General features: G+C 36.8%; 1 protein-coding gene across 2 annotated transcripts; it reads right to left on the minus strand.

Annotated features, from left to right (window-relative positions):
- Window positions 1-292: 292 nt before the first annotated feature.
- LOC116260342 (calcineurin B-like protein 7) lies at window positions 293-6,975 on the minus strand. 2 transcript variants are annotated; one of them, XM_031638599.2, is made up of 9 exons: window positions 6,652-6,975; window positions 4,645-4,769; window positions 4,152-4,234; window positions 3,792-3,851; window positions 3,551-3,659; window positions 3,406-3,458; window positions 2,489-2,569; window positions 2,288-2,400; window positions 293-954 (listed from the first exon to the last, which is right to left on the minus strand). In XM_031638599.2, exons 2-9 carry the CDS (start codon window positions 4,721-4,723, stop codon window positions 873-875), a joined length of 660 nt encoding a protein of 219 aa, XP_031494459.1. In that variant the 5' UTR covers window positions 4,724-4,769; window positions 6,652-6,975; the 3' UTR covers window positions 293-872. The 2 variants fall into 2 exon arrangements, with proteins under 2 accessions (XP_031494459.1, XP_031494460.1); XM_031638600.2 differs by lacking the exon at window positions 6,652-6,975 and adding an exon at window positions 5,019-6,640.
- Between the last annotated feature and the right edge of the window lie 17,650 nt (window positions 6,976-24,625).

The raw sequence follows: 24,625 nt of genomic DNA on the forward strand, positions 1-24,625 counted from the left end.
AAAGGTAGATGAGAGCCCAACTGTACCGCCTTCACTTTTGGCGGTCCACTAGGAAGTCACGAGTCGATCTGCATAGGTATCTCTGACCATGAGCACTTTTCCCTCCACTTTGATTCAGGTTTATGGGTTTCCACGTCCACACACGGCTACTTCACTGGATCGTGTCAGATATTGCTCTCTCTCGCTCTCTCAAAGAAGCTCAGGTGGACCTTCTTAATGTCAAGAACAGATTTATGCTAACCATCGATAAAGCAGAAAAGTAGAATCATTCTCAAAATTTTAACTAGCATCATCTAATAAACATATCTTTTATTACTCAATAATAAACTGTTTGTAAACGTATACCACGCAAATTTCACAGTGAATAATAATAAGCGAATACAAACTATGGACATGATTCATCACCAGACAGTCCAGTTTTGCAAATTGAATACAATAAGTTCAATTCACAAACATGTACACAAAGGAACCAAAAAGATGTCATGGCATATTTTAACTTATTTCTCCTATCAGTGTGTCCTCAACATGCTGCATCAGTACAACTTGCTTCAAAAGATCACAGGCTCTGCACATGAAGCCATCCCACAAGCGGAGCACTACAAGCGCGAAGCTTTAGATGGATTGAGCCCAATTCAGGAGGATGCAAGATGTAAACCTCATACCGACCCAAGTGCACAAAACTGAGCTAGCAGAGATCAGCACCATTTTGCAAATATAAATGGCTGGATCCCTAGTCAAAACTTGCATTCGGAGAGACCAGCATGAGATGGTTCAAGAGAACTGGCAACGAATGCCATCTCTTAATCATCAGAGGCCAACATTATGAGCCTCTTCAGACCCTGGAGACGAACATGATATAATTTACAGCTTCTCTAAGAACATGGAGATCCACAACTCTCTAAATCTTCAACTTCAGACGTCAGAATAAAGCTAGGAAATGCTAAGGTGATGTCCCTGCATAAAACAACAGAAGAGAAAGATATTATCTCTGTAATGCAAACCTACAAGCAATTTAAGAAAGCAAATTAGACACCAAAGTGCAATCTCAAGCAAATGCTGTTAGTCATGACTGTAACTATAAAAAGCAATGCTCAACGGTGCTGTTTTTCAGCTCCAGTGAAGGATGCGAGGGCAGGCTATAGGCTGGGAAAACAGACAATGCCTAATAGTTTTGGGAGGTCTGCTTCCTGCAGAGGACAATATTCATTACCCTCCAAATCCTTAAGAAAGGATAACCAAGACTGGAATGGCCATCGAACTATACTAAAAAACAGCACAAGCACTTATCCAGTAAAACAGCTCATTGGGTCTTCATTGTTGATATCAAAACACAGTTCATAAACAACATATCTTAGTCCTATTATGAGGTCATACAGTGTTGAAGGGTTAAGGCTGCTTGCAAGCTTCTCTTAAAGAAGCGATTTCACCTTGAAAAGTTCGTGTCACTTTCAGGCCACACTCAAAAGGGAGTACAATAATGGGTCCTTGAGTCTCCAAAGTTGCTTGTTAGCAAACAAGGACTCAAGATTTTGTCTGATGTTTACAGGGTGATAATAAAAAAGACCAACCTATTCCTCAAGCAGATGAATAATTTTGCCGTAAAAAATAAGCAGTTTCCAAGGAATCAAGTCATTTTCAGAAAGAGCTAGTTTGTTAATGGTCTGATAAAAGTTGCTTATATAAATGCTACTTGAACACTAACATATGTGGTGAAGTTACACGTGAAGTCAAGCAGGGAAGGTGTCTTTAAAATTGATAACCTTAGTAACAGTGGGATGCAGCCGGTGCCACATGAATGACAGTGCACGTGCGGGTGAATATGTGAGTACAGGTGTACAATTTTCCCAAAAAGGAATTTACTAATTTAGGTACCGGTGTGGCAAGAGAGAGAGAGTGTGTATATATATATATATATATATATATATGAAGCATATATGTATAATATAAAGGAAATATATGCATTTGAATTAGACTGTAAAATAATAATTATCAACAACTGTCATCAACTGGATAGCTCTAGCCCAAAGATTTAATTACAGCATGAATCGGACAATGGCACTGAGGTTTCAAGTGTCATATGTACACTTTATGTCAGTGTTCAACTCCAACAGTCGCGTTTCCAATATGCAGTATCTAGCACGTTTAGGCACACCTCAAAGTGCTAGGTTCCTAATGGCATATCTGGATGTGTCAATCTCTATTGCTTGCCAGTTGTACCCAGCAATAACAAAAGAGTGCCTACTTAAAGTGTCTAGGCAATCTAGGCCTCTGTTCATGCACTACTCACTTGAGGTATGGTAAAGTCATGTTCTTCAACAAAGAAGGATTTCGTCCCACAAACATTTTCCATTCCTCTAGATCAATCCTTCCATCACCTTTGGCATCAGCCTCATCAAAAGTCTGCAGCACAATTTGTAAAACCATGTAACCATTAAAAAAGGGGATCACAAATACAATTTCCAAAGGGGTCCAGAGAGCAACTAACTACCTTGTCAACAATTGCTTCCACGAATTCATCAGAAAGATGCAAATCTGATTCATTTAGAAGGGCCAGTACCATTTCTTTCAACTGCAAAGAAAAAACTACCAACTCAAACTACTGATCCTTAAAGATATAAGAGTGATAAGTTATTGAAAAGTTAAGAACCTCAATGGAATGTTACTGAGGTTTGCAGATGGAGACAGGAAAAGGAACTCGAAAGATATAAGAATGATAAGTACATTGAAACTAACACAATAAGAAGCTGCAGCAAGAAAGCAAAGGCCATTAATTTCCAACAGGAAAAGAACGTTAACGTCATCCTAAACATCCACTTTTAAAATATGCCATCTTATTTGCAAGGTCATACATATGCATCTCACCCACAAGCTCAAATACACAAAACATAATTAGAATATTTAATATGCCATCGAACGACACGTGAAAATTATTTGAATTTTCTTACATGTTTTAATTACATTCTAGTTGTTATCTACAGCAGAGGGTCACAAAGGGCTTATTAAGACTACTGAGCCTGTGCTGACCTTATAAAGCAGCTTATTAGGTTAGTGGCAATCCAAAAAACCATTTGCATCCATTAGAGATAACCTAGCCTGCATTCTGGTACAAGCACGCGGACTGTGCAGCATGTGTCTCATGTACTGCTTAGGGATCACTTTTCAGGCTAGAAGTTTCCAATCTAAAAATATAACTTATTGGATCATGAGATTCATTCCATAGATCCTGCTTAATGATAGAATCAGACTGCCCATACATAGTTTGTTTTCTCTGCAGTAAATGAATTGTGCCAAAGATTTTTCAAACTATAAATCAAAGGAAAACTAACTGTAAACTCAAATGCTTCAGTAGGTAAAAATTTAATGGCAATTGAATATAGGTAAAAATTTAATGGCAATTGAATATACCTCCTCGCGCTCGATGTAGCCAGTATGCCTTAAATCGTATAATCTGAATGCAACTGTCACAAGGTTTGCCCACATGATCAGTATAAATCTAGGTTACAAGATTTAAAAAAGTACAAAAACAAATAGCACCAATCAAATCACCTACATTTAATTTTGTCAATTTGTGGAGTGTTTGGGTGAAAGATACTCAGTGATCTCACAAATTCTCCAAACTCAATGACCCCATTGCGCTTAACATCAAACAAGTCAAACACCTGCAAATATTAACCAATATCAGATGCACAGGCAGCAGCCCAATATAAACACAGAGGGAGGGAAGGAGGGAGGGAGGGAGGGAGGGAGGGAGAGAGAGAGAGAAAGAGAGACAGCGAGAGAGAGAGGCTTACACGGTCAGCAAAGAGATTCTTTTTCCTGCTATTTCTGAAGAGTGCAAGCTGAAATTCTTCCTATTTTTCAACACACACAAGAAATTTCAACAGTCAGTGCACCAAAAAAGATCAAGAAGGTACTAAGAGACTAAAAGTTAACCAACTGAAAAGCCAGTTCAGAGATGAGAACAGTCACCAACAAATAGAGGAGAAAGAGCTTGGGGTCATTCTTCTCTTTTATCATGATGGAGTTCTGAGATATGTGTGTTCGTGTGTGTGTGAAAGGGGGAGAGAGCGAGAGAGAGAGAGAGAGAGAAAGAGAACATGCATGATTGTCGCTTTTCCGGTACACACTGGTAAAGAAAGAAAAGGGACTACCTTATGAATTTGCCCATCAGTGAAAATCGAGTTGCTTAACTTCTTAAAAAGCTCATATAGGGCCTCTACTTCACTCACAGTAACTGCAGGCAAGACAATAACATCAGCTTCTAAACATCATCAAGGAGAAAAACTGTGCAAATATAAGAAAAATTTAGAGAAACAGAAGATTTGACTAACACCTCCAGAAAACTGAAACTTATACCAGTATGCTGAATCTTAGTGAATTAACTAAGTGGTCATGTGCACAATAAGCATTGCAACTCATAAACACAAACTACAACAACTAGAAGTGAAAGGCAAGAACTTCATTCCTTCTTGATATGAAAAAAGGAATTGAGCAACTAATGATACATGTCCCGCAACTTGTTATACATAAGCCAAAGCACATAATATGAATCTCTAAATCGTAGGTAGAAAGAGAACATTTGACCATATAATTCCTATTCATTTGCCAGAAAGGAAAAGAAGGAGGAGGAGGATTACAACTTACAAGATGTCTCTGCAGCAAGAACAGTAGGGTGCTCATACCCAGGTGGTTTTTTTAGATGCCTCGACCCAACACAGCCCATAAGGTACAAACCATCAAACGGAAGATTGCTGTATTGGATATGTTCCCTACACGAAAAAATAATTCTCAATTAGCTCGATGATGAGATCTGGAAACACAGAACTTAAATGCCTTGAAATTCAAGCGACAGACGTATAGTGAAGTGACTATTAATATCATGTGTTACAGCTAAATGACGAGCATCTCAAATGAAGTTACATCAGACTACTAGATCGAAAGAGAATGAAACAAAGGATCATTGGCCAAAAAACAACAATCCCACAGTCAAATTGGCTTTCCGTGGAAGAGTTTTGCACCTTATTGTTCCAGAAACGAAATCTTAAAACCACCGCTCCGTTCTCAAAACTAAAGCTAGTATAGACGAAGAAAAGAACTAGGAATCATCAGAGAAAAAGATCACAGGCCAAAAAGGATTTAACAGCGTAAGCGAAATAACCAGAACCAGGATAAATAAGTACTAGTAAGGTCACAAACCAACAGACAGCAGAAGTGGACAAACAATAAATGCACTCGACAAATATCATCGGCATTAGCATCAAGATAGAGACAGAGAGAGGTCGGGTGGGGCTGGGCGGGGGTGTTAACCTTTAACCCATAAACCATAAACCTCCATCAGGGTGAATCATGAAGTAATTTAAAAGCACGAAAAGGTTTGAGAAGGCTGGTTTTAGAAAAGGTTAAGAAAAGAAAGATTTTGGGAATTTGGTGAAATACTGTTCGGCTGTCGTCATCCTCGAAAACAGACGTTTTTCAGAATGCCACTTTGAGCCTCCAAATGACGCTCGGAAGCAAACAGGAAGACACGTTTTCGTTTTTGTTATTATTTTTGCTTTTAACAAGAGTTTGCTTCTTAAATGTAAACAAGCTGGCCTCCACCTTCTCACGCGCTGCTCATCTCCTCGCTGTGACTCCCCCCTCAACCAACTCACACCCCCGCCTTCCAGGCCCTGCACCAGTCTGACACTCGTCCTTCGACGAAGCAGCCAGCTCTCTCTCTCTCTCTCTCTCTCTCTCGCTGTGTACAAGACAAGCTTGAAATGCCCAAAAAAAAAAAGATGAAAGCCGATGGGCGATGACGATGATGGTCGGGCAAAGAACACTTACATGGTTGATCAGATTCATGGAGGCAATAAAAGAATGTTTGTGATGATTAATCATGAACAGGAAGACGGGAAAAGGAAAATTTCATTAAAAAAAAATCGGCTAATTTTTATGAGGCCAAGTTTCATCCAAGCGCCACATTTGGTGGTATTTTTCCTTTCCATGACAGAAACGTCTAAGGACCAGACCACTTAATGAGCCCCAACATCCACGCCTTTAAGACCAGAAAGAAGATCAAGGTCTGCGGCGACTTTACCAGGGTCATGGAAAAGTTTCATAACGAAGTTGATGGATGAAGGAGCTCAAGATGCAGAGTAAAAAAGTTTAAAGAGTTGATCCAGGGTCTTGAAGACCCACTTCACAGATCCCCTCCCACCACCTACCTATTCTCTGTCCGTGGTGATAACACCAGTTTGATAGCCATAATGAGAAGGACGATTTTTGGAAAGAAATCTACAAATCAAATTTGGAAATATATTTGCACATGATCAACGAAGATCCCATTGCAGACCCAACGCAGTCCAACAAGGACATAAATCAGAAAAACTGCCAATAAAATCAACCCCCAAAAGATTAATATAGCCATCGACGAAGTATGGTCTTTGAGGATCAACCTAGAAAAGGGAAGACGAAGTATAGAAAGCAAGCAGGAAGATTTCACGAGAACGGTAGGACAAACACGAAGCAAAACCTCCGGCATTACTTATCGACAACACAACGATTTGGTCCAAACGGGACAAGATCAAGAAAACGTAATAGCGCCGCTAAACCTCGACGAAGCAAGACATCCAAAAGGAAGAAAACAGGATGTCAAGCGCCGGAACTAACCAGAGGAACTCAACAAACCCCTACTTTCCGGCGTTAACGAAACAAAGAAAAGGTCCTTCGGGTCCCCGCCTCCTCTTCCTCCTAACTTCCACAGGCTGGCCGGCGATTTCTCAGCCGGAAGTTTCGAGCCGAACTTTTCGCCCCTCGCCAGAAATTCCTGCTTACTCCCCGTCGACCGACCACTCCCGCACTCTATCTCTCACTTCTGAACCGCAAAAAGAAACAACAGAAGGTAAGTCCGTCGGCTTCTTGAGATTTCCGGCAGAAAACCCGGCGAGGCGGCGAACTTCCACCCGTCCGCCTAGCTAGCCGAGAAGATGTCGCTGCCAATCTGTCGCCCCCGTTTATTTATAGCTTCTCCTTCCCGAGTCCGTCTCTGTTTCCCTCGCTTCTCGCTTGCAACCAAAAAACAAGCCCCCCATCAATGTGTCGCCACGTATGAAGACGGGATCATTTGATAATTTTGTGCACCCAAATAAACGCAAGAGATGCCGAGTCAAATCTAAGCGTTCAGACGCGAAGCCTTGTTTTATGCATGCTCCCACTTGTCTTGTAGCAGTGGGAGAAATCCGCCCCACTTCTGCCGTATTTTGATAACGTGGAAAGATTTTCTTCTTGCCGAATTTACCAGAACAGCCTCACGCTTTCTTTCGAATGACACCTCCACTAAATTTGGAAGTCGGAACACGGGCTGCCGTGATTATGGTTTGCACGTGAGGACGCTCCGCCCTTCATTTGGTGGACTCGGTCTTTGTTGGCATCAATGCGATCAGAATCGAACAAGCAGCAAGCCTAGTGGAATTGCCTCACGTGATATATTACGAATTTTTTATTATGTTTCAAATATTTTTTTTCTTGTTTTATGCAATTATTTCAAAATATATATATATATATATATATATATATATATGTATATATGTTAGAAATATGCAATAAGAAATTTTGCTTATTCACAAGCCATTTATAAGCAAAAGTTTGATGCATTTTAGGGTAATTTGTGTGTGAGATTTGTCCGTGGTGCATTTTAAGTACTTGGAGGTAGAAAGACAGAGTTCTGACAGTCCTTGGGAGGGTGACAAGGAAGAACATGGAGTGTTTAGGCATTGGAAAGTGGTGTCAGAGCAGGAGGAGACTGTAGAAATAGGAGATTTTTATGTTCAGTTGACGCTGCAAACACTCTTTTCCTTTACTGGTCCTTCCTTCTTGAAGCTTCCATAAGAAATAAAACCATGCGTGCGTGCCTTCATAAATACAATATATACATACATACATATATATATATATATATAGATATCTATCACACACATGTAAATGCCCATTCAATGAAGCGTGTGGGATAGGACATGAAAATATTCTTATATTGAAAATTTTCAAAAAAAACTTTGAAAAACGTTTACATGCGCTAGGAGATGTCTTAGTTTTGGAAAGCTGCCAAGCAATATACAAAATAAAGTAGAGGTAAGTAGTTCAGACCGTCAAAGTATTCATATCAGGCTATGTACCAGTAATTTGTGACGGTATGAGGAGGTTCTTAAGAACAAGATAGTAAGTTAAACTCAACGATAATAAACCATATTTACTTGGTCCTCGACCTTGTTGTTCCAAAACACTCTTAGGATCATATTTCTTGTTTGATACCCAACCAGCAAGGCCCTGAAAGATCCAAATTAGAACGCAACGCGTCTATATCAATTTTCTGGACAAATTATACTCTTAATTTATCTTAATGTTTAGTCATATTTCAAAACTTCAATGAGTTTGGTTTGTAAGTTGTTTCTGATTTAAGAAGTGTCAATTTATCAGATTCGAATGAGAGTTTTAAATAAGTATTTTATATCCAATGTTCTTATATTTTGAAAATAAGCCAGATTCGGTTCAAAATTCAGCTTTAGATTTGTAAATTGAATTCAAATTGTAAAAATCGGATTTTGGATTCGGATTTAGATGCGACTTTTCTTTGTTGCTAACTGAACATGAATTCAAATCCGAATGTATATAACGGAAAAAGTGGATAAGGATAACAGCGTATCTGATTCGAGTCCGATTCGTTGGCATTCGTAATTGTTGTATGTTATTGGAAGCAAAATAACTAGTTAACCTTGTTTCAACAAGTGATCAAAGAACTTAATTTGACTTGCACTCTTAAGCGCTCAAAAGCTTTCTTTTTCACGGATTCAGTGACATAAGAATATATTTAATTCGTGAACAGCCAAACATGCATATGTAACCGATAGATGCAAACATTTTTTCCGTGTTAGACTTGGCTAGCTTATCTTCTGATCAGTTTGAATGAACTCCGGTGACCGAAGCCGGAGCTGACTTCTCCCTGCCTCATGTCATTTCCATGAAAATCGTTAACAGCAAAGCTTTGGAATGACGAACAGATTTTTCATGAGAAATGTTAGTTTCCAACAAAACCACCGGAAAGTAGGCCGCTTTTGAATTTTCAGAGAGAAAAGATGACCGAACTGTGACGATCTTCAATATAAAATTAACTACGTTTTTTTTACTTTTGTAATGTATGAAAATTTGATTATGTTTATCTCTCTCATTGAATACGCATAGGAATTGCGAAGGTGATTGATTTATTAGTTCAACCTTACGTTCGTACATGTTGATTATGGTTTGTTTCATGGTTAATTCATTTAATTATAAAAGCTGATTACAGGATCAACGGATACACAAGTTACATTTATACGTGAACAACTCAAATTTGGTGACACAATTCGTGGCCTTTGAAGTTCAACAAGTATTACAAAGTTCCTTCAGCTAATTCAATATTAATCAACCTAAAAAAGTAAAGCAAAAAGAAAACGTTGAAAGTTAGATTGAATATATAACAGTAACTCTCAAAATTTATTGAACATTTCTTTAACATTTTATAGAATTTCCTTGACACACATGCACACACAGGTTGATTTGTTATAGAAATGTTAATGGTTTATTATGCCTATCGTTGCTCTTGTAGGTGAAATCCAAGTTTGATATTGAGTTATTGCAAGTGCAAGAGCAACAGACTGCAATCATGGCGGACATAGAGGGTTACTCAGATTTCTTAGTGAAACATATGTAACTAGACACACTGATTGAGTGATTTTCATTTGTCTATAGACCCAAAAAGGGGTTGTTCTTTGTTCATTGTTATGTCTTAAACAAGTCATTTAGATGACTCATGTATCTTGTTGGCTCGGTCACTTGAAGTAACAATGAAAACTTGCTTTTTTGTTATTTTTATGCATCTGTCACACCCCAACCTTTTGACTCTCAAATAATTTTTTTTTCTTAACCATAAAGCATTGAGGTGCGACGACACAATAATTCAAAAATAAGGGAACTATGTCATTCGAAACAATGGGGCAAACTTTCATTTATATAATTTGAGTTCATATAAAATTACATCTATCTACGACAAAAATGTTCCAAACCATATAATTGATGCTTAACAAAAACAAGACATCAATAAAATCAAAATAAGACGCGTCAGCACTACGAATGACCAAAAACTTCTCCAGTATGATGTAAGTAAAGTCATCTCATCAACCTGAGTCATCTCATCAACCTGTTGCCTATGGTGCTGAAAACGACTACTAAAATGTTTAACCGCAAAGTATTAACATTAAAATCCTAAATAATATTAAATATTTTTATTCACATTTAACTCGCAAAATAAAGCAGACTATGTGACTTGGAGTGCCTAGTGTGTCTAATATTCCAACGGGAAACGTATCGAAAACATAAACCTTCACACTAGCCACCAAAATATGATGCACTCAACTTGGCTGTATGCCAGGAAAAGCGGCAGTAGCTTGCCAAACTCCAGCTTGCCAAAAAGAGGTGTTTGTCAGAAAAGGTTGAAAGCCAATGTTGACCCACGAACGGACCTCTTCTCCACTCGAGTGTTGGTGGCATGCCGCCCACAAAACGTCACCAAAACGAGGGAACATCACGTGCTCGAGATCCATCGGAAACACAAAAGGGATAGATAATATAATGAGTAGCTTTCTTGATAATACAGAACCTTTTTTTCTTCACATATATATATATATGAGTAGCTTTGTTTATATACATATACAAGGGCACGATGAACTACAAGATTTTGGTCAAGGAATATTAGGTATATATTTTTTTTATTTTTAAGAGGTATTAATATGTAAAATGCTTAGAAATATCAATATAAAAATAAAGTCTTCATTTGCTCGGACGAGCTTTATTTGGTACATTCAGGCTTTTAATGCTCTCTTCCGCTACACTGTCGCTAGCTGTCTTGTGGCTCTTTTGAGGGAAAGTGTTCAACTATAAGTTGCCAAATCCAATTTAAACTAAACTTGCTAATATAATTTTGGATTTGGATCTATGGACTCTCGATCCATGCCCGGCATTGGCTGTAAGCTGCAGCAGTTTGAGTAGCTCACGTCTATCTATGTTCGTCATCCGTCCATCTTTGAAAGTCTCAAGTCATATAAGATACGACGGTGACATGGATCTGATCAAGAAACTCTTTCTTTATTATTATTATTATTTTCGTGGGTAGGATTTAGTCAAGACTCCACAAACCCAAGCCTGGACATAGTTCTATTCAGCTTGATTAAAATTTAAAAAATATATATTTTTAATGTAAAATAATATATAAATATAACTAATCATAATACAACATTTATAATTATATATAAAATCAATAAAAAATAATACTGAAAATATCTTATGAGATGAATCCGGTTTAGTTAGTTCGGCCTGACGTCTTTTTTTTTTATACATGAGTCAGACTAAATACCTGTCAAATACCCGACCCGATGCCTAGGCATACGTCATTATCTAATTGATAAGAGACATACCTAATTTATAAGAGACATGATGTACATTTTTGGACCCAATATATGATCTGATGTGCTTAAGCACATGATAAATGATACTTAAGTGTTTTCACGTGAAAAACTAAAATGTTTACTCTTATTTTTTTGCTGTAGAATTATAAAAATGTTGAATTAAGACACAAGGAACACGAAAGTGGGGCGCACCTCGGAGAAAAGGCGGGCTGCTCCACGTGAAATTTATTTGTAAGATTCTTCTAAGGTTAAAGTTATAGATCATTCAACAATTTTATCGCTTAAAAAACCTGCAAGGTAAAATTCGGTTTTGTTTAATCAGTTGTTGAAACCAAGGTATTTTCAACTTTTTTTTTTTTCATGAAGAGGTCAAAATTTTTCTTTTTTTCCTTATTTCTAAAGTTTAAGGTTGCTTTCAAACCTAGTGGTGTATCCGTCAACTAAAGTATCACACATTTACTGTTTACAATCCAAAAAAAATAATAACTATGAAAATCGAACTAACAACCAGACTTCTACCAGCTTGCCAGCCTTATTAATAAGCGTCTTATTAATCTAACTCATTCCTGGAGCATTTTATATAAAACATATTATTACTGTTGCCAAACGATACCTTTGAGATAGCTGGAGATGAAACATGGGCCTAATAACCGCGTTGCCACCTGGGTCAAGAACCCGAAATTTGGGCTAAATAGGTCAAGGAACATTAAGATAACTATCCTTATGCCTTCGCCAATAGGAATGATGCAAATAATGCATTGTGGCAAGGCTGGGGCCCTTAACTCACTAAATGATTGGGTACATGTAGTCCTGGAAGCAGCAAGGAAAATTCTGGTTCAATCCGACAACAATGGCCGGAGAAGAAGGCCACCTCCGGCCCCTCCCTGCAGTTGCAAAGCACATTACACTACTACTAGTTGACAGCCTGCCACCGAAGTCCGCCCACTAATGTTTTTAGGGGAACAGCGGAGAAGTTTCCCTTTATTGGGATTTCATAAATAGTTAATTTTTTATTAATAAAGGTCGAGAACCTAACCCCTAATGTATGATCCCAGTACTTGCTGCACGTTACATTCATAATATCTAGTCAACTTGGTGATGTGTGTCTGGTTGCTCGAACTAAATGAAAGGAAACTTTGTGGTTAAGCTATTGACACTTCTCATCATCACAAATAGCAAAGAGTAGACAACGAGGTAAAGGGAACAACTATCATGGGGTAGGCTTTGTGAGTTCTTAAATAAAATAAATAAATACATGAATTAATTATGAGCCTGTTTCAGCAAAGTTCCATCTAATTAAATCCTATTTGAAGATTCCGCTTTTTTCATGTCAAACTGCAGCTAACTATATTAATTGAAGCCCAAAAAGAGATTGATTAGTTAAGGCAGCCACCAAATTTGAGTCTATAATTTGTCTGGAGCTTGATGTGGATCGAGGGAGTCAGCATGATCTCGTTTTTTTCCTGTTAGTTTTAAAAAGCTCAGCTATTGCGTGTGAAGTTTGCTTGTTGCTAAAAATGACGATTAATAATCTCGTTAGCTCTAGTGACGTGCTCTTTTTTTCCATAAAATTTCGTACATCTTTCGGCATTTCTCGTATATTTGGTATTCACGATTTCTTAATGTTTTTTTCTTGACGGCGCATTTAGGAGGAGCACAATAACAGCTTTAAGGATACCTTCTCATCGTCGAAGTTTGTGGCACACCTTGTGCAAGGAGATGTCCACTTTGCTAAGCGGCTACAACGCTGTCTTTCGTCTACTGCTGGGTGACTCTGCTGTTCCGTCTGTCTACTCTTCTCCACTCCTTTTATTATGTTTTTTTTGTGCTACTAACTTGTATATTCTGTTCTTCAAAATTGTTTTTGTGGTTTGTTCTTGTAGTTAGGGGACTTCTTGTTTCTAAATTTTGTATATCTTTTGGCCTTTCTCATGTATTTGGTATTCACGATTTCTTAATGTTTTTTTTTTTTTATTTATAGCCTGTGATCGTGATATTGTTAAACTTCCACGAAAGAAAAAAGCTGGAATTTAGTTTTCAGTATTTGGACGAATATTAGGAAAAGATTCGCGCATATAAAAGAGATACTCAATGCTCACATATTTACTTTATTTTTGTTTTTTGTTAGACAGATTTGAATTCTCACTGAAAGCCCATTTGGATATTAAGGCGAGCGCTGCGCCTCTAGATTTTACCAAATAAAACGTTTTCTTTATAAAAAATTAACGTTTGAAGATATTTCAACATTTTTTCATTCCAATTTGTAACTTTTTTTTTTCAAAAGTCAAAGAGAAAGACTGTTGCTTAATCCTAACCCATAAAAATTGTAAAGATGGAAGATTTTTCTTTTGGGTTTTTTTTTTTTTTTGAGAGAACGATGGCAATAAAAGAAATTGACTTGCATGTGTTGTTATATGTAAGAGAAAAAGAGGATATTTTTGGAATTATTGAAAAACAATGTCTTTCACTTTTTTCAATTTTTTTTTGTCTTAACAAAAAGTTTTCTCTCTTTTTTTTTAGTAACAAGAAGCATTTTCGTCATTAACTATACAGGTGCATGGAAATTTTTGTGCACCTGGCATATATAACCAGTTTTGAGCAATAAAGGGAATGGAAACGAACAAAAATTCCGAGAACAAGCACACTGAATAACTTATGTTGTAGTCCACATTATGGAAAACCAACTCACAAGTCCAATAAACTAAAGAGCTCCAAATGGAAGGCTTAATTAGTGACACAGCCCCAATATATAGGGGAAAAGTGAAAGGCGAAGGCCATCCTTACCTAAGCTTTGGTAGCTGTGATGTGAGATGCTACCAAACTAACCTAAAAAGGAGCTTTACAAAGACGTTTGTTGAAGAAGATCCACACTTCCAAACTAAATTTCCTTCTTGGGGTAACATAATCTTGGTAAACATCTGCCTAACCCTAGATATTCATATCAAGAACTGTACCCAAACTGCTGTTTTAGTATAATTACCATAATGAGCAAGCACCAACATCTCTCTCTCTCTAACTTCCATGCTCCTCATTATCATAAATGAAAGAACATGATAAAAGGCACTAGTCAACATAAAAAGAGACTCTGCCATCAGCTAATGTGATGTGAAATGCTGCCGACATTATACTAATTGTGACACACCATTTGACACCCCTCTTTCTCTCTCTCTCTTTCTCTCTCTCTCTCTCTCTCTCTCTCTATATATATATATATATATATATATATATATATATATATATATAGAGGTGACGTATGTGATAGTTTGACAATGGTAGTAAGAAGCAGCAAGATTAATGCTTAGGCGTTTGGTTCATATGATGCGAGATGTGACGGACGCGACTAATTGTTATGTAATACTTGACATCAGTAACTCTCTGGCTCTCTATCTCTGCAGGATGTGAAACTAAAAGGAAATAATTGACCTCCTGCAGTGGATGACAAGATGCATAGAGAGCTTCTGCTGGGTCTACGTTTCATGTGACTCGGGGAGCTTTTTTTTGTTTTTTTTCTTAAAAATATGAGTTACTGGTTGTTTTCAGTAAGGTAGAACAACGTGTTCTGTTCTGCTGTTTCTAGGATGGGCAGAATCAACACGTCTTCTTGTCCTCCTGCAACAATCGTAGTTTGAAGAACGGCGCTAGTTTTTTTTCCAGTTACTTCGCTTGTTGTGTGTGTGTGTGTTTTCTGCCATATGTAACCTACAGAATGCTGAATTCAGAACTCTGAGGCTGTCTGTTCCATGTGTTTAGGGTCTGACTTGTCCATTGGTTTCGGCGAAACAAAACTCATGTTCACGCTGAACCAAGGATATTCTTAACGCACTGTTTGATGCACAAAAAGTTTTTTGCATGGTAAAATTATCATTGTACGGACGAAAGAATTTTTCATGAAAGCATGAAAAGTTTTTCCAAATTCAATAAAAAGCGCATGGTAAAATTACATGATGTGTTTGATGATGCAAGGAAAAACCTTACAAACTTGAAAAAAAAATCCACGTTACACAGTATTTTTCTTGTGCATCAAATGGGGCTTAAAGAGAAAATTCTCTTTTACAAACACACAGGCACGTGCTTGCATGCGCGCACACACACACATATGTGTTTCTCACTTTTGATCTCTTTCATTTTGATCTTTTTGGTTTCTATTTTTTTTTCTCTCTTTTTCCTCCCACCTTCTCACTCACTCTTTGTCTCATCTTTTTCCTATATGTATATATATATATAAAATAGGTATACATCAATAAGAAAGTGGGGGATCCTGTTTGTGCTTTACTTTCACAATGTCACCCACTAAGTGACCTGATATACACTTTTAAGCAAATAGTCATGAAATATAGTTAAAAAGAACCGTAGAAGAACATGAAGACAAAAAATAAGAAAGACTGCGAGGGTTTCTTGTGGTAACAGCTTTTTCACTTTGAAACAAGTCCCCATCATTCATCAGTTCTGTCTTTGTTTTCCTTTTGTCTTTTTCATGCAATAAGAAACAAAGAAAAGGAGATGCCAACAACCATTTTTTGTGGCTCTACATTGACTTGATTGCAACTTACTTGCTTCACCATGAGAGCTTCACTTGTAAAGAGATTATAATCTCATATATGTTTGGTTATATATGATGATGGGACCCAACAAAGTTTGCTGTCTTCAGTGCATGATGCTAGTGGTACAGTATAGTTTGTATTTTCTTTACATATAGCAGCCATTTTTTATAATATTTGTCTGTTTGAGTCCAAGACATGGCATCAAGATATTAAAAAATTTACGCACTGAAACGATACCCAGCTAAAAGGAAGATAGGGATCCAAGGCCCCCACAAAATGCACAATGGCGTATCAACTTATCAATATTGGAATTTTTGCTTTTTTTTTTCAGAATAAGCCCGAGTCTGCCATTACTGACTGGACATTGGCAGACTCCTCATTTGACTCAACATTGGCCGGTATCATGAAAAATTTCTGACTCCACCTCTGCTCTGGTAGGTGGCTTCGGCTCTCACTCAAATGGTGAGATACTCCAGAAACTCATTCAACGAGTAGGCTTTCAGCAGCCTTTCAATGGACACCAAAATTTTGCATCAACCAGGACCTCCATGCCAAATTAGATTTTATGAAATCAGGCTTTCCACAAATCTTGATCCATGACAATGTTTGCGGGTGTGCATGGTCTCTCTCTCTCTCTCTCTCTCACACACACACACACACACACACATAGAGGTCCCCATTAAATTTCATTTTCAACATGGAATTATGAGATGACTATACATTAATCCTTTAAAGAATGCCAAACAAAAGTATTGAAGGAAAACAGGGACAAAAACTCTATTATAACCTCATGTTTGTTGGGTAACAAATCAAACACCTAACACAACAAATATAAGACAACACTGATAAACCAAATTTGATTCCGGTCAGCGGGATTATCCACCACCCAAATGAGGCCCGAAGGATCTCCTATTCCACTTGCCTTTATGATCTTAGGCTATATCGGGGTCTGAGTGGGCATCGAGCCGCCTTCACCTCGATGGAGCACACCGCAACTTTAATGGTCTAGAAGAATAGCATTCATGGGCTTCAAAATAGAGACGTGCCAGCCAACGCCCCCAGATCCTACCAGCTTTGTTAAAAAAAACTTAAGAAAGTGCATTGGTTCCTGTAAAGTTCCGATACAAATACCAAAGTTGGTGCCTATGAAAACACCAAACTTTGTATTACTTTCTTTTTCAAATCATTTTGAAAATAAACTATCTTAAGTTTGTGATTACCAATCGTGATTGACCCGAATACCAGAACCACTGGTTGACGAATCCTGTATGTGGTTGCTCTCATTAAATTATACAAGATTACTATATAGCATAAGATGACCCCATAGATTTTTGTCTTCACGGTGTCCTTTCAAATTAACTGGTGACATTCATAAGTTGGCATTATGAGATGATCTGTCAAAACTCCAGCGATGAAAGCAGATCGATTTTTCGGAAAAAGTGTGACAGATTGACTTGCATTTATTACAAAACGGAGTTCAAAAATTTAATCTGTAAGAGATATTGTGTCTACAAAAAGTAAAGATTGTATGCAGCTAGTGAATTCTATCAACTACAGTCTTGCTTCCATATTTCAACATGTGCTAGCATATTGTCTCTTTGTTTCACTGCGTCATTGGATTTAAAGGCATGATCCACATGATTGCTTATCCGTAGTTAAAGTCTTAAATTTTTACTGCAAAGATTAAATATATGTTTAAATAATACAATATTTTTTGTTCCTGGAATTGTCAAGTAATTGTATCCAACATGTGGCAATTGGACTTAAGAACAATATTATGTTTATTGAAATAAAAATATAAAGTTTTTTCATGGTGCATTCTACGTGCGAATGTGGGTTTATCAAATGGCATCGTAGAGTTGGCATAATGAGTCAAACCAATTTGTCCTAGTAACTTAGATAAGTTACTGATTTACCAAGTTTTATTAACTTAATCAGTACTTAACTTGGTTAGAGTGCCTCGAATTCTGAATATATGCACAGTGCCTTTCTTTTTGGCTAAATTATGTTTATAATGGTTCCAGAGCCAAATATGCTGACCATTCCTCCAACATTCTGGCGTGCGCGCACCATACACACCTATGCACATAAATATATAGTCACCAAAAGAATTCTCATTTAAGGTGTTAGAAGCATTAGTGAAATTGAATTAAATAACAGTGAACAACCACTATAAAACGCAGAACTTGCACATTCATAAGTGTTTACTTAGAGGGACATGAATTAGTTGGATTCCTGACGGATTCCGAAGTAGTGTAGACAGATCTCTTAGGGTGTGTTTGATTGCCCATAATTTAAAATCCTTGAGATTTGAGAATCCTGGATTTAAGATTTGGACCTCCCTCATTCTATATTAAATCTAACCTTTTGTCAATGTGAAGAAGTAAAATGAGGATTTTAAGTGTGGATCTTAGGTATGACGTAAGAAGATCCGGAGTATGATAAACCATTGATTTTACTGTTGATCTCTTGTCGCATCAGCAAACACATGCCACGTCAGATTTACATTAGATCCATGATTTCATATCTAAGTAATCACACGCCCTTCTTTTCTTTCTTAGAGTGTGTTTGATAGCCTGGGATTTTTCTTTTCTTTCTTAGAGTGCCTCGGATTTGACTCTTATGTGGGGTCCTTAAATTTTATGACCAAAAGCTTGGCCTCCAGGAGCTTTCAAATAGTATATATGAGTCTATTCACGTGACAAGACAACCATAGTTAAAGGATGGATTTGTCTTCTAGGTACAACTCTTACGTATGTACTAATAAAATTATGGCTAGATAAAGATATATTTCTCACTCAGCCGTAAGCTGACGGATAGACATTAAAATAAAAATGCTTCTCTCTTGCTTTCTAATGCAGTTGACTTGCAAGCTAAGCATATAGAAAGGAGTAACTGGAGTTTCCTTCCCCTTCAATATTTCCCACATCATGCCCAAGAAAGTGTTCTCCTTTGGGGCTGAACTCTCCAAGTAGAGTTTTAATATCTGCTCAATTCTTTCGTAATAGGTAGTTACTAACTATATTTTTTTTTCAAATAAAAAGCACATTTAAATTTATGAATGGTTGAATCAACACCTGTTTGATATCATCTTAGAGGGGGTTGGTGCCATAGACAAGACTAGACGGGGATTATCCGGCCGCTAATCTCCATTTGATCCCCATAGTGAATAAGCTTCATGTGCTGCAAAAAAAAAAAGGCATCGATATGCAAGTTAATCCATAAGAAGGTTGTCACCTCGAGGCATTGAAAGCAAGTTTAGTACCGTGAAGGATGATAACAGAAAGTGTGGAGGCTTTGGCTCTTTTGTTTAAGGGTAAAACAAAATGCTATTCCTACTCCCTCATCTGTATATGTTCGATATCAAATTATGTACTAGTAAGAAGCATATTTATCTATAAGGTAATATATATATATATATATATATATATATATATATATATATATATATATATATATATAATATATATATATATATATATATATATATATATATATATATATATATATATATATATATATATATATATATATATATATATATAGTCTTCATGCAACTTGAGCGTGGAACTCTGTGGATGAAACTGCATGGTAATATTCTTGAGTACCCTTTTGCTAAATTAATAACACCAACGTCATCCTGATGCCCTAAACTTATAAATCAACATAGAGATAATGTTTCTTCAGCGTGACAAAAAGTTAAATTTAGAAGCCTTTCATACACTTAAAAAAACACGAATGGATCTTTTCGGGATTCTTAAGATATTCATTTGGCACGAGGCTCGCATTTCTATAGTATTCTGCATAGAAGAATAAAGAAAGAAAATGTTCAATATATGAACTCAAGGGCGTAGACATCTTAAAATATACACCGCTTGCTTTTTTAAGATGCAATCTATGTCCTAATGCACGCATGTGGAGGAAGGCCATCTTAATCCGATGTGTGGATGTGATTTTTCGACTCTCTTACTTCTGAAATCTATGCATTATAAATTTTCATCAATTTTTATGTAGATTTCTATATGCTGACAGATTTGAACATTTTGAGGCCACTCACATTGGCGAACTCCAAAAAATCAGCAGGAATCTGGCCCAACTGCCTTAACTGCCAACAAAGAAAGAAGTAGAATGTGGACAAACATCTAGAGAGAGAAAGAGAGAGAGCTTGTGGGAAAAATATAGAAAACGTCCGATGGATGAAATTGAGATGGAAAACAGCAGGTGAGTCATTGGAATATTGTAATGAATCAGACGCCCACATTCGTGAACGGGGAAGTAATAAGACGAGGGAAAGAGACTCAGCTGTTTGGCTGATGCTGATGGCAGCGGCAGCAGCACTTGGGGACAGCTCTTTCCCTTTCAAAAAAGAAGAAACTGTTTACCTAAAAAATGTGCTTCTCGTCCTCCGCCGTCCAATTTGGTGCTAAGATCTAACAAGGCCTACGCCAGCCGCACGAAGCCGCTCGATAATGACCGCCAACTTGGCAGTCGTCGGCATTTGGCGAGAGAAAGTTACGTGCATCGTGCGCACTAAAGGAGGGAAAACAGTAAACTAAAGGTATTTTAGTCATCTACCACACTAGTGCATGAAAACTCATGCACATATGTGTTTCTTGTTTTTAAGTAGTGTGTAGTATAGCTGGTTGGACTCATGGCATTTGCCCAACTCATCTCAAGTTCGATTCTGGTGAAAGTTACATTGACAGTTAGGTCCAAGGTTTGCATTAAGTGGCTCACCCCCCACCCTTGTTTTTCTTAAAAAAAAATATTCTTAAAACAATTTGTTTTTTGGTGATAATGACCATAAGGATTTGATTACTCAAAAAATAGTATAGTTGGTTGAGTTTGAGTCAAGCAGACTATCTCATTGTTGATCAGCAGTAGAGCGAGAAATTTTTAGCTGAAAGCACTCAAATTCCCCTTGATCTAATAAAAGAATGGCAGTTTCGGCTCCTCCAACATGTGGAGGCAAGGAGAACTAAGATGAGTCGGTAGCAGAGCTAGAAAATTTGGGTGGAGAGGCACTAATACAAAAGCTTTCATATCTTAAAGGATAATAATATGCGTAAATCAACAAATATTTAAAGACCTTTATATTAAAAAATAAAAATCTTTTGTGATGCTGATGTTGTCAACTGCTCACAGCTGCCCGAAGAGCTTAAGATCTGATGTTATTTGAATATTTTTTGTCTTCTTGAAAGCAATGTGAGAAGATCGATTTCTGAAGCTACCGATCGCGTGATTGGCAAAAATTTTTGAGAAATCATTTAGTAAATAGGCGACCAAAAGTATAAAAACTGTTAAAAGCAAAATATTTTCAAACTTGGTCGTCGAATTGAATTAATGATCTGCCACGAGTTTCAATTCAGAGCCGCTGAATTCATGCCGATCCAAGCCGGTTCTCGTAACGCTATTTGAAAGATAACTGGCCAATTAGTTGTATCGGAATTCTTTTCTTATATGAACTTCTAAGTTTTTCCATAAAAAATCATCAGAAAATATGAGAACGTATAAGGTTTTAAAAAGCTTAATTCACAAACTATAAATATACAATTACCTGACGCTTGTGTTTTCATGGAGATAATATTAAAATGTAATAATAAATAATAAATAATAAATAATAAATAATAAAATAACCTCTTGTAGCTGTAACAGGTTGGAATAGAGGCTCTCTATTTAAAATGTTAAGGGCATCAACTTTCTATTCTGCAAAAGGTGGAGTCACCAATGACAAGTTCAAAATACAACGAAAATAACACCTGAGACACCGAAAGTAGGTCTTGTACCATAAGTGACAAAAGGTTAGGTAGGTGGAATATTCCACTCTCTATGAGGTGGTGGAGACAAGTCTTCCTTACTCTCTCTTGAAAGAGATAATAAAATGACTTGATTAAGACGGCTTTGAGCAAAGAGCTGGATGGAAACCTTCATATAAAGCTGTCACCGCTAACATTTGAACGAGCGGCTGCTTCCCTGCCGGCCGCAAACCATATAAAAGTTATAGTTGGATGTGTGGACAAGATTTTATGGACTTGAACAATTTTAGACCTTTAAATTAAAAAAAAAAATGGCAAATCTGGCGTGTACACAAGCCTACCACATATATAATATTTTTCTCCGTCCTTCCGCTTCATTTGTTCTAGATTCTTCTGAATCGTTGAATTTGTGTAAAGAACATAAAACAGCAGAAATGGTCCAGCAGACAAGAAAATAGATATGGCCCAAAAAAAAAAAAAGAAAGGAAAAGGGTAGTAGTTAGAATCGCAAATTATTAATAATATATTTTTCTCTCTCTACCTATATTAGATCCTGAGTTCTATATATAAAACATAACAACTGTGAGTACTACGCTTTCATTCCCTCCCATTATTGGATGTTTACATTGCAGGACTCATTATTAATCAAGTCAGACACTCTCTCTCACTTATATTTCAAGACCTGAAATGCCGTTGCTTAATCACCTTCTGTGAATGTTTGACAAAAAAAAAAAAAGATTACATGTTATGAAAATCATTCTTGGATGTTGGAATAGAGCAATCCAAGTCTTATATTTCAACGTTTTTTAACAGTCGTGATAACATACATGAAATTGTTGAAAGTTAAGTTGATTATTGCAGTGAAATTACATACACTTGATCGATCGCTATATCTATATATATATATATATATATATATATGTATATATATATATATATATATATATATATATATATAATTTATGTATTGTGTTTTGCCTTTGCCTGCTGTACATAATATTATGAAAAATCTCTAAGCACATGCAGCCCATTACTATGTGAATGAAAGTGAGCAGATTTGACCGAAGGATTAACAAATAGGCTTTACACGTCGACAGCATTTCTTTCTGCCTTCTCATTTTCTAAGAGAATCAACTTAGTTTGCTCCATCATACTCGAACTCGCGTCACATCAAAGCCACTGAGCTTCTAGATGTTAAAAAGAATTCGCATCACCTTCATGCATCATCATATTCATAAAGAAAAAGGTAAAGTAGTTCATGCCTCTAACCAAAACCTAGAACAAATAAAGAGGGGGACGATAGATAAGATCCTCCTGTTTGTATCGCGGGATCTGGCAAAGATTTTACAATTGAAAGTGTTCTTCTTTATCCGATCTTGTAGTGTGTACATGTGTTCAACAAGATAAAACGCAATAAGCCATCTGTTCATTAGTGATGGTTCACATATTGTAATGTGGATGCAGCATGTTTAATCCACAATTAATTTTTTAAGGTTACAAGCAAATAACAAATATGTATATATATATCTATAAAGAGAGAGAGAGAGAGAGAGAGAGAGAGAGAGAGAGAGAAGTTGGTAAAACCAAACACTTAGGTTGGGATAACAACTAGACCCGTTGCTTTTTTGTTCAAAACCTATTTTAAATACAATATAAACATCTTAATATATTTATAAAGACTATTTTCATATAAAACATGCTGTGATTCAAGTTGTTTTAATGAAAAATGTTGATTTTTCTATTATCATGTGATGGGAGCTGTTCGTTTTTTCTTATTATAAAAACACCCTTAAAGTGTGACAAATCATCAACTTGGTCTATCTTTTCCATCAACTCATTCTTAAAATCATATCCCAAGGTTAGATTGCAAAAAACACTTTAAAAACCGAAATAAGAAGGTCACATGGTTCATATATATATATATATATATATGTAGAGAGAGAGAGAGAGAGAGAGAGAGAGCTCAGCGTAGGTTGCATGTGTTGCATGATGGCAAAGGATGATTGATCATCAGCATTTCTCATTCAAAGTTCAAAGCCATGTCCTAATCAACTACGCATCTACTGTATATACTTATGACCCTAAAAGTTAGCTTCAACAAATAGTAATACAATTAAGGTTAATGTGATAGTAAACTATAAAGGTGTATAGATAGCATGCATCTTCCCTTTACATTATAGTAATATATCTCTTAAATGTTTTAGAGAGAGAGAGAGATCTTGGGTTGGTTCTTTTCCCTTCGATAACTTATTGTATTGAAAGGTAGCAATGCTAGTTTAAGTGCGCTTGACAAAATTGACAAGTCCAGTTGTAGATAAAGTTGCGCCCGGTTTGCAAATATGCTCATATAATATATATACTTTCTTTGCAAAAAGCTTGGTGTGAGGTATCATAAATCACCTACATGTGGTAATAAAGTAAAGGATTTTGTGGGATGCCCAGCTTCTTCCTCAACCGCCTACTGATTGCTAGGTGACTGTTTGAAGTCCCACGGAGTTGGTTTGAAAGAGACCTCTGGGACCCTTGTGTTCAATGAGAAAAGACCCACTTTCCTGCTAAGAAAATAGCAGTACTTTTCCCCCAAACGGGTGAAACAACAGTCTAGCTGGGGAAAATGAGGATCCCACATGGCTTGTTGTACATCCAACTGAGCCGCCCTCATGGACTTTGAGCGAAAATCTTTTTCCGTGCTGCACTTTTTTTCCTTGAAAAACTCAAGGTTTAGCACTCTCAGGGTTTGGAAGCAGTGGCCTAGCCACATTTACTGCCCACAACAGTCTTTTAAAAGTTCTTTATTTTTAAATGAGAATCTTAAATATTTATCCTTATATATATATATATATATATATATATA

This window comes from Nymphaea colorata, chromosome 9 (assembly GCF_008831285.2).
Source record: "Nymphaea colorata isolate Beijing-Zhang1983 chromosome 9, ASM883128v2, whole genome shotgun sequence".
Classification (NCBI taxonomy): Eukaryota; Viridiplantae; Streptophyta; class Magnoliopsida; order Nymphaeales; family Nymphaeaceae; genus Nymphaea; species Nymphaea colorata.